The sequence below is a fragment of the Physella acuta genome, unplaced genomic scaffold, assembly GCF_028476545.2.
Source record: "Physella acuta isolate Inbredline_101_S28 unplaced genomic scaffold, ASM2847654v3 ptg001149l, whole genome shotgun sequence".
Taxonomy (NCBI): domain Eukaryota; kingdom Metazoa; phylum Mollusca; class Gastropoda; family Physidae; genus Physella; species Physella acuta.
In genome coordinates this window covers 400,128-418,369 of record NW_026732666.1, presented here as the reverse complement: position 1 = coordinate 418,369, position 18,242 = coordinate 400,128, and the positions used below count along the sequence as shown (strand labels likewise).

Here is an 18,242-nt window from a genome sequence, read left to right as displayed (position 1 = left end):
AATGTATTTGTATGAAAGTGGGCGTTTAATACGTTTTGCCTAGGGCGCTAAATAACCTGGAGCCGGCACTGTAGGTTAAGCTATTTATAGTTACAATTTAAGCTGAATGCAATAAAGTACAATACAGAACTTCTGTACATGGTCTCCATTATATTGAAACAGAATTTTATTAAGTATATGCTTGGTCAGTAGTCGACATATTTCCTGGTAAACTAAGTTACTAATTTAATAAAACTGCTTTTCTGTTTAATATGTTCTAGAAAAGTTTGTTTTAAAAACGTGTGACCAAAGCTGATCTTTTGTTAGTCCTTAAGTTAGACAACCACTGGCTTGATACGTTCATGTTGATGATTGCTACTTAATTATTATAAAATCTTTTTAAATGACTGTCCATTTAAATAGACGAAAAGTGAAATAACTAGTGTAAATTTAAATTATGAATATTTTATAACCTTTCACTTTCTCGTATATACGAAGTATAGAGAAAGTATTGTAATCGTGCAAAAAAATCGAGATTTTTGCAAATCTTTTTTACACCTCCCTGTGTCGGAAAAACATAGTTTTGCAATCTTGTCCGTATGTCTGTGTGTGTATGTGTGTGTGTGTAAACACGATAACTTGAGTACCGTTACAGCCAGGTTGATAAAATTTCATATATAAGTATTATATCAAAATCGAAGATCCGTATCAACTTTTGAGTGAATTCCGATAACCGGAAGTGGAACTTTTTCTACTTTGAATTTTTCAAAAGCCTATAACTTGAGTACTATTTCCGATAGATAAATGAAATTTCTAATTTTCTGCCTTCTGTCAAATTTTGAGTAAATTTCGCTGACAGGAAGTAATAATTTTCACTATTTCCTATTTCTCAAAAAACGCATGTGAATTTATAAAGTACTCTTAATATTCCGCACTATTATACACATCTTTATTCGGCGTTCGCTTGGTGCGCAATTCTTTTTTCTATGAGATTCTATTCTATTTTAAAAATGTAAATATTTAAAATGGATTAAAAATCATAACTAGATCTATATCCCGAGTTCCCATCCCCAGTTGTTTTATAGAAGAATATTCGAGAAAGTTTAGGGGAGATCACGCCGGTTTATTTTTTACCTTTCTGCTGTGATGATATTGACTTGAGCTATTGAGTAACACGAACAAACGGCCAACAATTCTTTAAATAGCTTCATTGTAACCATTACTAAACTGAATTACTTGTATTATTTTTATTCAAGCGTTGATGTCTCAAGGCATATGTTTGGATATCAATAATGCTCAACAACCGAATTTTGTTAGAAATATTGTCGATATTTTTAAATACAGAAATAAAGTACCACTTCCGTTTATAGGAGGTAACTAAAAATAAAAAAATAAAAATCCAAATATAAGATCTTATGCTGTGTATAAACTTTTGTCGAACTAACTGTAATAGTGTTCAACTTATAATCTTCACACAGAATTAGTATAAAGTAGCACTATCGGTTATCGGAAACCCTTCTAAATTTGACAGAATGGTGCACATACAATGCAATACTTTTTTTAAAAAAATTCATCCAACTAAAAAATGGTTCTCAAGATATTGGCTTTTCCGTAACGGGAACCAGAGAAAGAGCCTCTTCCGCTTAACGGAAATCGCCTTGAGGCTTACTAATACAGAACTTCAAATTTGAAATAAAACCTATATATGCAATTTTGTCAACATAACTGATTCACAGGCAGACACAGACTTACAGAAACAATTGCAAACGAAAGTTTTCCGACTTCGGGAGGTATAAATTTTCAAGATTTGTGAAAATCACGCTTTAGATTTTTTGCACGATTACAATACTTTCTCTATACTTCGAAAAAGAGTCCGTAAAATCATGGAGGACATTTGTGTACAATTCTATCAACTTTCCGAATCGATTTTATTTGAAGGGGCATGCAAATGATGTTTAAACAAAATGTGCTGTACTTTCCTGACTCATCAATAGTTGATAGATAAGTGTTTATGATTCAGAAATGATGATTTAATCTAACGCTTTTACTTATTTGTGCGAATGTCTTGTTTTGTCAATCTGTAAACTCATATCACACCTCAAATAACAGTTTCCATAGTGACCATTTGGTCTAATGGGTTACTATTTGATACACTATTTTATAGCACAATGCTAGGAAGGAACGGAATAAGTTGTCTAAATTAATACATTTATCATTACAATTATACATTTTACTAAATACGTTTGTATGCTAATGCAATTGATAAAGAGCCTATTATTTTCCCCCAAACATATTATTTTGCTACAATAGTTTAAACTTGATTTATTTATTACTACATATTTTTATCAATATTTATGTTCTATATACCGTGTATAGAGAAAAAAAATCGCCCCCCCCCCCCGGAGGGCGCCGCCCTTGCAATATTAAACAATATTTTTTTTTTGCAGAATCCTACTATTGAGTAATCTAATCAACTCCCCAAAGTTTCATAGTACACGGATGAACGGTGTGAAACCGAAATAGACTTTTATTTTTATAAACCGTATATAGAGAAAAATCGCAGCCTCCCGTGGCGCCGCCCTTGCGAAATTTAAAAAAGCATTTTTTTTTACAGAACCCTTCCCTGAAAAGTTTTTGTAATCAACTCCCCCAAAGTCTCATGGCTATTGGATAACGGTGTCATACGCCAAAATCGACTTTTATTTTTAGATACTGTATAAAGAGAAAAATTGCAACCTCCTGTGGCGCCGCCCTTGCAAAATTAAAAATGATTTTTTACAGAACCCTTCGTAGAGTTTTATAATGAACTCCCCAAAGTTTCATTCCTATCGGATGAACGGTGTCACTGCAATTCACTATTATTATTTTTATATACCGTATATAGAGGAAAATCGCACCCTCCTGTGGCGCCGCCCTTGCGAAAATAAAAATGATTTTTTACAGAACCCTTCCCTGGGGTGTTCTAAGCAACTTCCCAAAGTTTGATGGCGATCGGATGAAAGGTGTAAAACCGGAATAGACTTTTATTTTTATATACCGTATATATAGAAAATCGGACCCGCCCGTGGCGCCGCCCTTGCGAAATTAAAAATTATTTTTACAGAACCCTCCCCTAGAGTGGTATAATAAACTCCCCAAAGTCTCATGGCTAGCGGATGAACGATGCCAAACCAAAATCGACTTTTATTTTTATCCCTACGAATTTAAAAATGTTTTTTGCACAAACACCTCCCCAGGAGTATTCTCAACATCTTTCCAAAGTTTCATGGCGATCATGTGAACGGTGTCACTGCAATTTACTTTTATTATTTTTATATACTGTATATAGAGAAAAACAAATCGCGCCCTGCCGGGGCGCCACCTTGCGAATTTGAAAATTTTGTTTTTCGCAGAAACCTCCCCAGGAACATTGTCAACAACTTCCCAAAGTTTCACGGCGATGTGATGAGAGGTGTAGTAATGCATAAAGGACACACACACACACACAGACACACACACATAGATTGCTTTTTATATATATAGATAGATGAAGCTTTGATAAGCTGCTGTTAATTCAACTTCTAGAAGTGATGGTAGAAGCCGATCTTCCGTCCTAGTTATCTGTTCGCACCGTCTGTGTCCTGGCCTATTTTTATTTTCCTGCAAGTCAAAATTTTTAAAAAAATGCCAAGAAAGACATAAAACCTAAGCCTTCTTTTTATAGATATCAAATACACATAACGTAATAGTAAAATATAACAATTTAATGTAAAGAAATATAGCTTTTTTGTATAGTAAACAACATTCATATTTCAGAGAATTTAGCAATCATTAATGCGGTCAAGTCACCTTTTTTAAGGCAATTGTGTAATGCTTCAGGGGCTAATCAAAGAAATGAAGTCTCCTGGAACATTCCCTATCCTTTCACCTTTATGTGGGTAATGTTCAATCAAGACAGTAAGTATTGAACTAGTCTTATAACCCTATTGATCAAAATTGATCTCTTCTAAACTTGGAAGGGATAGGTTCTCAAAATATATTTTAGACAAATACAGAAGTCCAGAATAACACAGCAGGATTGTATTATCTAAGCAAACGATGTGATAACTATAATGGAAAAGCAGACAAATGTTATTTTGTAAACTATAGCAATGATTTGTCTTTCTTTACATTATGTACGAATAGAATCCATTGTTTACTATATTCATGGCAACTAGCAACGTATCACTGCTGAATTTATAATAAAAAATTTAGTAAGTATAAAAGGAATTTGTGGTGCTTTGGTATATTATTCAAACCTTGTGTTTTTTTTTAAAGTTTGCAGTTAAAAGCCAGGTTAGATATAAAAAAAAACTATCTACATTACTGCTGTTGGTATTTTGCTTAAAATGTAATATCTCAAAGACATGTATGTATAAAGTGTTAGTAATAAGGCAAGTATACAGTAGTGCCAATTGTTTTATAAAAATGTTTTTAAAATGTTGTATAGTCTATTTGTATGTGGGAAATGGCAGGCTAAATTTCATGATTCGTTATATAGGCCTGATATAGAGAATGGTCGTATTTAAATAAAATGGGGGGGGGGGTTGCAGGTAAAAAACGTATTCATTTTATAATTCATTTTAATAACTGTTCATCAATAATTATTTTAATTAATATATAATATTAATATACATATAATCATTTTTAAATTATCAAAATATTATGACTCTTCAAGCGAAACTGCAGTTTCCTAAATAGGTGTTGGTTGTGTTCCAGCAAAACAACTGACATCAAATCTAAACATCAGCATTACTGACGGAAACTCTACATGTGACTCTTTTTACCAATCTGCCATCAGCCAAGACACGGTTGAGTTCAGATGTCGGACACCAGTAAATATGACACGTCTTGTTTTGTCTGGGGAAAATGTAAAAAATGTCTGCAATGTTTATATCAGTGGAGGTAACTTGAACGTTTTTGCAAGACATCATTTACTTCGTTAATCATGCACATAAAAACCGTTTTTGTCATAAAATATGAAGCATAAAATAAATTATAGGAAGAAACGTTGCAGTTAAACAATCTGCAAGTCAAGACAGTACGTATACTGACCGTGGTGGAAGTTCTAACGCTTCTAATGCTGTAGATGGAAACAGAAATAGAGACTGGTACAAGGGTTCCTGTATTCATACCAAGGAAATGACTGGAGGTCAGCCACATTACTGGACAGTTAACTTTAGTGGCGAAGAATACAGTATCAACAGATATGTTTTGTACAGTCGATGGGATACTTATCGTGAGTATTTCCTTTTGGAACATAATTCCATAGAACCATAGCAAACCTATGTTTGTGTGTTTAGACCACACAAGCTATTTTCTTCGTTGCGGACCGATACATAAGGAGTGTGACATTTATAGGAGCCGGACGATTCCCGAATGCCGTTGGCCCGAAGGCCGATTTCCCGATTGGACACATGCCCGAATGCGACAAATGCCCGAATGGACATTTGCCCAAAATCGACAAATGCCCGAATGGACACTTGCCGAATGCGACAAATGCCCGAATGGGACAATTGCCGGAATGCCACTTGCCCGAAGACCGTTTGCCCAAAAAATGTAAATGTTAAATTAAAAAAAAAGTATGTTACCAAATAGTCATTCTTAATCAATTCATGTTTGAAATTTTGATAATCAACACAATTCTAAGCTTAAAAACAAATGTGTTTAAATTTTAAAAATTCAATTTTTATTTTTTCAAACATAAGAAATTGCTGTAAAAAAAACTTCTTTAATCTTTAATAAATGTAAGATGATGTTGTGAAAACACAAACACGCTTTTCGGGTGATCCTATGCGTAGCGTAACATATACGACAAACAACCACAAACGGGTTACAAAACAAGACTGAAGAAAATATAGCCTCCTTGAAACTAAAAGACTTTGTACTAACCTTGGAGATCTGGACAAAACTGAGGCCACCACACACGTTTTCATACACCTTATATACCCTTTCATAAACTGGTACAAAACGGACTATTGCAACTCACAGCACGAAAACTGACAGACTTTCTTTGAGGCATCTCTTGGGGTTTAGATGACTAAGCTATAAAAGGGGATTAATTCCAATTTAAAGGTATAAATGAAAAAACAAAAAAACAAAAAAAAAGATATCGCGGGATACCATTACACATATCAAGTTTCCTTGTATCATAGTTTTTCCCCGACTTGCCAAAAAAGAATTACGCTATTCATAATTTTCGGTGGGTATAAATGAGAAATTTTATATGTATATATGGGGGCCCGAAAAAAAATGCGGGGGGTGGGCGGAATTTTGCCTAGGGCGCTAAATAACCTTGCGCCGGCACTGATTAAGTTTAATCTCCATTTAATGCACTTCATTTAGACAATGTGTTGACGCGATTATTTAATAAAAAGTGATTCATTTAAAAATCTGAGATAAAAGAAAACAAACGATTTTTGGTCTTGTCTCAGAGATAGAAAAGAAAATATGTTTGTACACTTTTTATATAGAAAATACAAGTTCATTAAGAATGTCTGCGTGTTAAAATAGTATATATATTATTTCCCCTTTAATTTTGTTAAGATGTGTATTGTTTGTCAAAATTAAATTGATTACGAATGACTATTTGGTAATATATACTTTTAATATTTTTCATACAAACGGCTTTCGGGCAAGTGCCTTTCGCGCATTTGACGCATTTGGGCAAGTGTCCATTCGGGCATTTGTATGTATATTCTTTAGTGCACTCGCTAGTGTTTCAGAATAAGAAGGGAATTACAGAATAGAGAGGAGCCAACAAGCCATACGAAATTAACCCTAAAATGTATTAACAAACAACTGAGAGTGTGTTAACGTAAGACAAGATGGTCGACGGTACGAGCTTACTGAAATATTAGGACTTATACATTTGTAACGTCTGAGGAAACGACACAGTGTTATAACATACAGAAATTAGACACTTGTTTAAACAACAGAATTAAATATTATAAATGAATAATTTCTCTCAAAACGTAAATTATAATACTGAAGAAATGTACTGTGGTATTTATTTCAGAAATAACTACACTTGTAACAGATGCTACTCTCAAAACATAATTGGCATTACAATATATGTTTAATATGGGTTACATCTGCTAACAGCTGCAAAAGTGTTTCTTCCAGTTTCTTCTCCAGGGTAGGGGGGGGGGCGGGCAGTAGATATTTTCAGGGGAGAGGGACAATAATAACAGTAAATGTTTTCTATATAAATACCATTTCTTTCGGTGGAGGTGGGCGGTAGAGCCCCCCCCCCCCCCCCACGAAGAGATGCCTGAAAGAAACTGATCTGCAATCATCGCTCTACTTCCTAAAACCGGGCTGAGATAAATGATACCACCGCTTACTTGGAATTAAATATCTTTGAATAGATAATTAATTTTTAAAATGTCTCAACATAAATGTTAACTAATATTTATCTATCTTTTTCTTTTGTAGCAACAACAACTTGTTGCCCCAAAAGAATCAGTGGGTTTACACTAACAAGTTGGAACAACAAAGGTGACCAAGTGTTCACATACACGGCACCTGAGGCATTGTTACTAATCCATACTGTAGTATCAGGATCACGTGATGTTACTCGTGTGAACGTCACATTGGATGTAGACTATTTAAATTTTTGTGAGGCTGAGATTTACGGAGGTATGCAACATAGTTATATCTTTTAAACTAATGTTAGAACAATTAGATAATAAGTATCTTATAGATTTAAAAGTAAACAAAGCATTTATAGAAACATTTATTAATGTTTGAAGCAAACTTAAATGACAATGGAAATTTTGTTCTTTTTCGATATTTTAATATGGGATTTATTTTCTTTAGTCAACATATGCCCAGAGAACAAATACGGCCTAGACTGTACTAAAGAATGTAACTGTGTCAACAATGAACAATGTCACGTAGACACTGGTACCTGTCCATCTGGCTGTGCTCCAGGCTACACATTTGAGGGATGTCAGACAGGTGAGAAAATGTTTTGCTTTTAACTAAATAATAACGCTTATTATTAAAGGGCAGCCTTTTTTATTGAACTGATGTTTGTTGTGTTTAGAATAATAACATAAATGCATTAAATTATATTGCAAGTTGAATCTATATTTCAGAGTGTACTGCAGATACATGGGGTGTTGACTGTCAAAACTCTTGTAGTGTGAATTGTCTCAACACAGGCAAGTGTAACCATAAGGACGGCACGTGTGTTGGAGGTTGTATTACAGGATTTAAACCTCCGCTCTGTAATGAAGGTAATATATATATATGGACAGTTATCTTTTAAAATGTCAACACATGCTTACAATATATTAAAGAAATGTGTGCCTAAGAAATGAGAGTACATGTTTAGTATTGTTTTAAACAAAAGGATAGCTTAGAAGTAAAAACCATTTAATAAAATCTTCAAGAAAAGCTTCAAATGGTGTTGCCTTGTGGTAAACCTAAAGCTGTATCCTATTGTCACGGTTGGTCGCAATAGTACCATTTTATAATAAACAAATTGTGTTACCACGTTTTAAAACATATCGCAATAAATAAATAAATAAATAAATAAATAAATAAATAAATATATATATATATATATATATATATATATATATATATATATATATATATATATATATATATATATATATATGACATACTTTAGAATGTGACAACGGAATGTCGGGCATTAACTATTCTAAAACATGTAGCAAATAACTGAGTGCTTGTGTAATTCAATTAACGGAAGTTGCTTGAAAGTTTGTAAAAAATGTTTAAAAATACATCAATGTTCAGAAAGCAAATGTTATTTTTACTCAGATAATATGTGTAGATTTTATAATCATGATATTTTTGGTTTAACCTTAACTATTTAAAAACGAAATTTTGTCTATTTTAAATGTACAGATAAAAATTCTGTGTCAAGCAGTAATACAATTTTTTTAACGAATTTCTAATTGAAATAAAACAAAATTGATGTTCTTTAAAGTAGTAATGCATATGTATCTGACGTTTACACTGTATATAAGTTGTAAGGATTTGGTATAAACCGTCAAACTCATTTAAATCGCTATTATTTTAACAGAAGAACAGGCAAACGTGATTGAGGACAACGATTTAACAATTATAGTTGCTGTTGTGATCACTGTAATAGTTCTTTTAGCGGCTTGTGCTACTGCTGTAATCATATTTTACAGGTAGGTACTAGCAGGTTGGTAGAGCTGCGTACAAGGTATAATCTACCCAAATTAGGTTTATATTATAACCCTTACATAAAGCTCATTACAGATATACTTACCAAAGCAAATTTCAGACTTAACAGCAGTGGCGTAGCGAGGTCGGGAGTCACCCGGTGCGGCACTTAATGGTGTCACCCCCCAGAGGCGTAACGACCCTTCCTGGGGACAAACTTTGAATTTTCGATTTGCAACCCCCCCCCCCCCCCCACACACTTTCGATTTGTACCTCTTGAAAGACTACTTAGCACTCGAATTAAACACTTAATTAAAGTGGAATTATCATTTTTCTCTATATATTTTGCTATTTTTTGCCTTGGTGTCACCCCACTAAATTGTGTCACCCGGTGCGGTCCGCACCCCCCGCACCCCCTCGCTACGCCTCTGCTTAACAGCAACACATTTTCATTGTTTTTAATCAATCATATGTGTTAGATCAGGGGTTCCCAACCTTTTTTACTTTCTCGTATATACGAAGTATAGAGAAAGTATTGTAATCGTGCAAAAAAAAAAATCGAGATTTTTACAAATCTCGACGTTTTACACCTCACTGATACGGAAAAACATAATTTTGCAATCTTGTCCGTATGTCTGTGTGTGTGTGTGTCTGTCTGTCTGTCTGTCTGTCCGTGTGTAAACACGATTACTTGAGAACCGTTACAGCTAGGTTGATGAAATTTCATATATAAGTATTTTATCAAAATCGTAGATCCGTATCAACTTTTGAGCGATTTCCGATAACCGGAAGTGGTACTTTTCCTACTTTGAATTTTTCAAAAGCCTATAACTTGAGTACTATTTCAGATAGATAAATGAAATTTCACATGTAAGTAAAAGATCTAATTCTCTACCTTCTGTTAAATTTTGAGTAATTTCCGTTGACCGGAAATAGTAATTTACGCTACTTCCGATTTCTCAAAAAACTAATGTAAATTTTTAAAGTACTAATAATATTGCGCACTATTATGCGCTTTTTTATTAGGCGTTCACTTGGTGTGTAATTAATTTGTCTACGAGATTTTATTCTATTTTTAAAACTTTAAGAATTTAAAATGGATTAAAAATCATGTCTATAGCCCGAGTTCCCATCCCCTGTTATTTTATATAAGAATATTCGAGAAAGTTTAGGGGAGATCACTCCCGGTTTATTTTACTCTAGAGCACATTCTAAAATATCGGTAGGATTGCGGGCACCACCTGTTTTAAATCGACAAACTCCTTCCAGAGGCGTAGCGACCCTTCCCGTCACCCGGGGACAAAACTTTCGATTTGCACTCCCTCCTCAAATCTCAAATTTTCGATTTGCACCCCCCTCAAATCTCAAATTTTCGATTTGCGTTTGCACCCCCCCCTCAAACTTTCGATTTGCACCCCCCCCCTCAAATCTCAAATTTTCGATTTGCACCCACCCCCCCTCAAACTTTCGATTTTTTCGATTTCCATCCCCTTCAACCTTTCAATAATGTTTATGAAATAAATTCTGTCTCTGTCGAATAGTGAGAGGCGGGCACATACAAATCCTTTGGCGGGCGCCATGGCGCCCGCGGGCACGGGGTTGGGAACCCCAGTGTTAGATGAAGGAAGATAAAAATTTAAGAAAATAGAACACATTAAATTGCCAAGAAATAAAATTTATTTAAGTATTTTTACACTTTGAGCAATAAAAAGGTTGTGATATTGTAGAGATTTAAAACTCCGTTGAACAAATTGGTTGAATTAAGGAAACAATATTAAAATACAAGCAAAGAATTGTTGTCTTTACTTAATTCTTACTTACTTCATTGGTATGACGAAAAAGACGTACTAATAAAAGACCAAGCAGGAGAGAGACAGATCTTGATGAAGCGGAGGCTGATCTCAGCTACACTGCTTATGGTAACAGGGAAGAGAATGGTCTTTCAGATTCTACTACAGGTACATCAGCAATAACTTTTGGGTAAAGATTTAATAAATGGTTTTGACGTCATGGAATATCTCAAGAATTGCATGGTATAAAATCCTTCTGAATATAATTTTCGTTGACCTTGGAATTCACCTTTAATCGTAATAACATCATGGGTGTGATATCTCTTGTTTTGATTTTTTAATCGTTGATACTTTTTAAATATTTAACTTTGGCAGTTAGAGCTTATACCTGTACTAAGACTTTACATTTTTAAAACGATTTCTTTCATTTTAAGCTTGATATATAAAAAGATAATATGTGAATGTCTTCAAATGTTAAAACCTTAGGTTTTTTAAAGTTTAATAAAATGTAATTTGATTAACTATTTCACTATTCATAATTTTTATTCGAGCTAAAAATCATCAGTTATAGTTATCTACTCTTGAAAGGAAACATTACAGGTAATTTATTATTTTCTTGCTCCATCTGTGTAGCTCTTTGTGATGAAACGGAAACTACAAAGCCAGTACTTAGCAATGGATACAGCAATACTGTTTCTCTAGAAGAAGACACTTCTATTGCTGTTGAGGATTTAAATGAGTTTATGCGTACTCATGACAGGTGTTTCTTTGAGCAACAGTTTATGGTAATGATTACAGAAAGTAAAGCCATAAAATATATATTTAAATCAATTCTTACATATATTTTTATATACGGTAATTGATAATTATGCGTTGTTGTATATAAATATATATATTTTTTTATTTATTAACAAAAATGTTTTGTTTAGAGCGTCCCCGCTCCCAAAGATGTTTCAACAAGTGTAGGGCTAAGTGACTTAAACAAACACAAAAACAAATTCAAAGATATTTTTGCCTGTAAGTTTATTATACTAAATGTTAGAAGACGGTGTTACTTTTAGTTTTACATCCAACTAATGTTGCAAATATAAAATAAAGACTCGGTTTACAAATGACCATGAAAGGCAATTATCATATCTCAGATGACCACTCGAGAGTCCTTCTCGAAATAAATGCAGATGAAAATGAAGAAGACTACATTAATGCGAGTTATGTTGAGGTAGTATAAACTATATATTCTCCAAAATAATAGCTAATAGTATATTTATTTGTGGGATTTGTAAATTTATTCTGCATAACACATACAATTGTTTTACATACTATGATGATTTTGCAGGGATACAAAAATAAGGAAAAATTCATTGCCTCTCAAGGTAAAAGAAATTTAAAGTATTGTCTCCCCTATTTGTGTTTTGTATTTAGTTTGAATACTAACTTGATCTATTTATATATTCTTAGGCCCCAATCATGCGGTTTTAAACGACTTTATAAGAATGTTATGGGAACAAAAAGTTGAAACAGTTGTAATGCTGACAAATCTTTTTGAGGAAGGAAAAGTAAAATTTGTTTGTATTTATTTATGATTTAAATAATGCTATGTTGTTTTTAGGATGTAACATTTTAAATAGCTTAACTTAGTAAAACTATAACTTTTTGAACAATAAAATAGCTATTTTAGTTAACGTTACAAACATTTTCTTAATTTATGAAAGTAAAAGAATGCTGAAATGAATCATCATAAATTATGTAAATGTTTGTAGCCGAAATGTGAGCAGTACTGGCCAGATGAAGACGAGGCTACATTTGGTCTGATCACAGTCAAACTGACAGTCACTGATGTGTTCGCTGACTACACCATCAGACAATTTATTCTAAGTAAAGTAAGCTAAAGAAAACACTACTGTAGTAACATAACAAATATCGTATATACAATTAAAATAGTAATCACGTTGAACAAATGTTTTTACAATTACATTTTTGCTATGAAACATTTATTGTTATGGCCAGTACCATGTTTTATAATATGTGTATAGAAATAAAATGCAATACTATTGTTTTATGCAGAATACTTAATAAAGAAATCAACTTATTAGACTGCTTATGTTCACTTATTAAATTAAACCATTATATTTCAAATTAATTGGTTGCATATGCTAGCAGCAGAGTAATATTATTAAATTCTTTACTATAAATGTAAATATAAAGCAGGATATTTCATGATGGTACATCAACATGGGAGAATGGGTCGATTCATTCAGTTAAACCTTATTTACCATATCCACAGAAAGGCCACCCACCACACTCAGTGAAACAATTCCATTTTACATCATGGCCTGACCAAGGTGTTCCATTAACTCCATGGGCTCTTGTAGATTTTGAGCAGAGAGTGGCATCACAGCCTACAGCCACCCCTATTGTTGTACATTGCAGGTAGAAAAAACGAACAAATCCTTAAATATTGTAACCCACTTATATAATATCTTTCAATTTATATATTAGAAAAATATCATATACCAATGTATCAGTAATGTTTTTTTCTAATCACAAGTGCTGGTGTGGGACGTACTGGAACCTTCATAGCTCTACGTCACGTGATTAGAGAAGCTGAGGACACTGGACGCATGGATTTCTTTAAAACTTTAATCAAACTCAGACAGGCCAGAGTCTTGATGATACAGACTGCTGTAAGTTGTGTGTTGTGTTGGTAAAACTTTAATCAAACTCAGACAGGCCAGAGTCTTGATGATACAGACTGCTGTAAGTTGTGTGTTGTGTTGGTAAAACTTTAATCAAACTCAGACAGGCCAGAGTCTTGATGATACAGACTGCTGTAAGTTGTGTGTTGTGTTGGTAAAACTTTAATCAAACTCAGACAGGCCAGAGTCTTGATGATACAGACTGCTGTAAGTTATGTGTTGTGTTGGTAAAACTTTAATCAAACTCAGACAGGCCAGAGTCTTGATGATACAGACTGCTGTAAGTTGTGTGTTGTGTTGGTAAAACTTTAATCAAACTCAGACAGGCCAGAGTCTTGATGATACAGACTGCTGTAAGTTGTGTGTTGTGTTGGTAAAACTTTAATCAAACTCTGGCAGGCCAGAGTCTTGATTATACAGTTCGCATTAAAATGTGTACCTTGAAAAAATTGAGCAGCTTAAACTTATATTGTTAATCAGTTAGTTATTACCAGTGGCGTAGGGAGGTCGGTTGTTAACCGGTGCGGCAGCTAATGTTGTTTAATTCACTCTAATTAATCATTAAATTAAGTGAAATTATAATTTTTCTGTATATATTTTGCTATTTTTTGCTTTGGCGTCACCCCCCCCCCCCCTAAATGGTGTCGCCCGGTGCAGTCCGCATCCCCCCCACCCCCTCTCCCCTCTCTTCGCCTCTGGTTGTCAGACTAATACATTAAACTAATTTAGGGGGTAGGCTTCAGAAAATCAATAAGCTTTATATTTATTTATTTTGTGTATATATAAGTAAGAATAATAATAGAAAATATGTATATGCATCAGGAACTCTGCCGAAAGTATGTTTGCTCTTGAAATAACAGCATTTTTTTGAGCTTTCAAAGTTAAAAAACGGACATATATTTTTGCTAATTTTCAAAATTTGGTATTGTGAAATACAATTAAAATTAAAGCTAAATTTAATGGTATTTCACCTTACTCAATTTTGAAAATTCGAAACCGAGTTTCGCGAGTGTTTTTTATTTCTACAAAAACTAGCCACCCGACTATATTGGTAAATAATAAAATCAATGATTACATGATCAATGAATATTTTTTTTTCTGAAACGTGGGACCTCTACAAAGGTAGTTTTTTTCAAGATGTCCGCCGTTTCAATGACAAACATACTTTTAGAAGAGTCACTGATACATGCAGATATTTCCCTTAAAATTAACAAGCCATTATGTTTTATATCATGAACGATAATATTTACCAAGCCATTATGTTAATATAAAGAAACCAAATTTACAATGAAATTTAGATTCTTTTAAATGTCTAGAGTTATCTGGATTTTGTATCTAGGCACAATACGAGTTCCTTCATAAAGCAGCTTGCGTTGCCTTGGTGTGTATGAAAACAACTGTGGCATCTTGTGACATTGGAGAAATAATTAAATTTCTACACACTAAAACTAAGTTTGGTTTAAGTCATATTCAGAAAGAATTTGAGGTTGAGTATATTTTGATTTATTTATAATATCTTTTTAAATGCCATTGCAATTTAGCACAAAATGACTTGTTTAGTCAGATAAATTGAATACTCTTACGAACGATATATTTGTAAAATATTGTAATAAAGAAATGTTCTCACTATTGAAGTCTCAGGACAGACAACACAACAGTTTGTTTGAGTGTGCAATTATTGACTTTTTTCACCATATAGGCAGTTTGCAGCTTGTGTCAAAATGTAGATGATGGTCACAAAGAATCTGATGTAGGTGATGTTTACCAGAACACAAGTACTTCAGGCAAGCAACAGAAGGACAGAAATACAAAGATTTTACCACGTATGAAACAGACACATTTAGGATTAAACTAGTATAGATAAACATGTCTTTGTGATCTTTAACCCATCATGACCAAAATAAATTATAGTAATTTATATGTAACATATAATAAAACTACTTCTCTACAGATAAAATGTACAGAACACAGCTTATTAAAGATACAGCTAATACAAGTGACTATATAAATGCTGTTCAAATTCCAGTATGAGCTTTAATATAACAAATTGATAGCAGTTTGAATTGAATCAAATTTTATTATTCCAATTTGATTTACAACGCAAAGACTAAAAAACATTTTATTATATACAATTTATCAAATCACCATTTTGCTAGACACTGAAGCTACATCATAGGCGTTATAACACTAAAAGTTGATGTTTTCAGAGTTTCAGAAAAACTAGACATCAAATTTTAACACAGCTTCCCCTCCCTTCAACTGTGGTTGACTTTTATAGACTGGTAACTCAGTACAGAGTGTCTCTGTCTGTGGCGTTTGATGGGGATGTTCAGTCACAAGATTCCGTATGTGGTTTTGTGCATTTTTATTAGAATAACTTAATACATAAGTCTTTAGCTTCCTTTTATTTACCGTCTCTACATTCGTTATGTGGATATGTGCATTTGGTTTTAGAATAACAAAATTGAATATTTGCTTTTTAAAATTTACAATCACATGTATGTAGATTTTGACTTTTAAGAAAATTAAGTATGTGGATGTGTGTATTTTTATTACAATTACTAAATTCGTTTTTGGTTATTTGACCATGTGTTAAAAAATTGAGTACGTGATCATTTGTCGATAACAATATTTAGTAATGAATATGTTATGGCACATATTTTTACTAAAAGTATAATGCTTTAATTATTTAATGTATCAAGTATTTTAAGTGGCAATGTTTTTGTTGGGGTTTTTTTCCCTTTCAGACAATAGGAAATTACCTTCCTGTGAATACAACCGAACCATTAAAATGCGAACCTTTTGTGATTTCAACCAGTGAAATCAAAGGAGATAATATCCTGGAAGAGCAGTAACTGACCATCACTAAAACTTCACAGGTTAATGTTCGTGTTGTCATTTTAAAAAAAAAATCGATTATCCTGACAGATGTATGACCATGAAAATTCACAGAATAAATGTTTTGTTTTTTACTAAAACAAATAAAAAAAAGTTTACTGTTAGCCGACTTAATGTGTGCAAGTGGAGCCTAAAGATTTGCATAACTGGTATAACCAAAAATGATAAAGGGTTTAGTTAAGATTGATAAATGAACTAAAGTAAAATGTTTTTATATCAGGAAAATGAGACACATACATTGACTCATTTAAAATCTTCTATCAATGAATTGGATCCAGACAAACTTTATCAAATTATTGAGAAGGTCAGGGCACAAGCAACGAATTTTGATGGAAAAGTTCTGTTTATGTGCAGGTTAGCATTTTCACATGTTTAAGATATTATTTGTACATGTTAGCGGTGCACAAAGTTATTTTAAATATTTCAAATATAAGTTAAAATTCTCGGCCTACTGAAAGAGCTTATGAAATGTTTTGCGTGTTACAACTGAACTAATATGTTCCTTGACATGTTTAGTGATGGAGCAGAATGGAGTGGTTTGGCAAGTGTTCTCACACTGTTATTGGATAGAATGGACCACGACCAGCGTCTAACTGTTCCACTTGTTGTTGGGGCTATCAAGAGTGTACGGCCAGAAGTTATTTCATCATTGGTAAAGATTTTTAAATTCAATTTCTTGTCAGTTTAGTTTTCGTAAAATTTGCAAAACAAGGTTCTCTTTTACTATAGTTTCGTTGTGTTACTGAGCCATCAATTTTCTTTTCGAAGCTTACTGTGGCAATTTATATTACATATTTAACTTGTTTGCTAGGTTTTATTTTGTTAATATATTAGCTAAATATCTAAAATAAAATCCTATATTTTACATAATTTTCGGTTTCTATATAATGTAGAATTAAGTGTTATGTAATTGACTCCACAGAGTCAGTATGAAGTGTTGTATAAAGGGTTGGAAAGATACCATGAGGTGACATCTTCATACAACAATGTTGGTGATGTCAGGATTGTGCCAATTATTCAGACAAATGAGAATGGACAACACGAAGACTCTGTGTATGCCAACAATGATGTTAAAACAGCTGTTTGAACGATGCATCTGTGATTAAAGCATCATACAATGAAACATCACAGGCCATGTGGGGTTTTGTACATAATTCAATTCAATTTGCACTCGATAGCTTCATAACAAAGGCATATTCAAATGTAGTTTTTATCGTTTCTAATTTTAATACATACGAATATTTAGTCTTAAATTATTTAATCTGTCAATGCTAAAAATATGTGGACATTTAATTAGTCTAGATGTGAAAAGTGTATGGGTCTAGAAAAGTATAAGTGGTCTTTTTCTATACGTCATGTTTGTTGATATTTTTTCCATTTAGACAGAGGCAGAACTGACAATGTGTTAATATTATTTTAGAGACCAAACTACTCCTTTAATTTTAAATAAATTATCATTATTGTTATCTGAGTTATTTTTGTTATTACAAAAAAAATTTTTAATTAATATATTTCATACGATCATAATATTTTTTTAAAAATAATAATGTATATAGTGTTTAATAGGTATATTCCGAGGCTTCACAATGGGGTTGATCGAACCGAGTGATATAAATAGGTGTGACACACATGTATTTAGGCCTACATGTTCTTTGTCGTCATACTACTTAATGCAATAATGCTTCTTATAGTA

The 18,242-nt window shown here is 32.9% G+C and overlaps 1 protein-coding gene across 1 annotated transcript; it reads left to right on the top strand.

The window, feature by feature from the left end:
* The first annotated feature begins 16,439 nt into the window (after window positions 1-16,439).
* On the top strand, window positions 16,440-17,636 carry LOC131956428 (uncharacterized). Its single transcript, XM_059320863.1, has 4 exons — window positions 16,440-16,530; window positions 16,770-16,903; window positions 17,066-17,201; window positions 17,472-17,636. The coding sequence occupies exons 2-4, from the start codon at window positions 16,896-16,898 to the stop codon at window positions 17,634-17,636; spliced, it is 309 nt and encodes a 102-aa protein (XP_059176846.1). The 5' UTR covers window positions 16,440-16,530; window positions 16,770-16,895.
* Window positions 17,637-18,242: the final 606 nt, after the last annotated feature.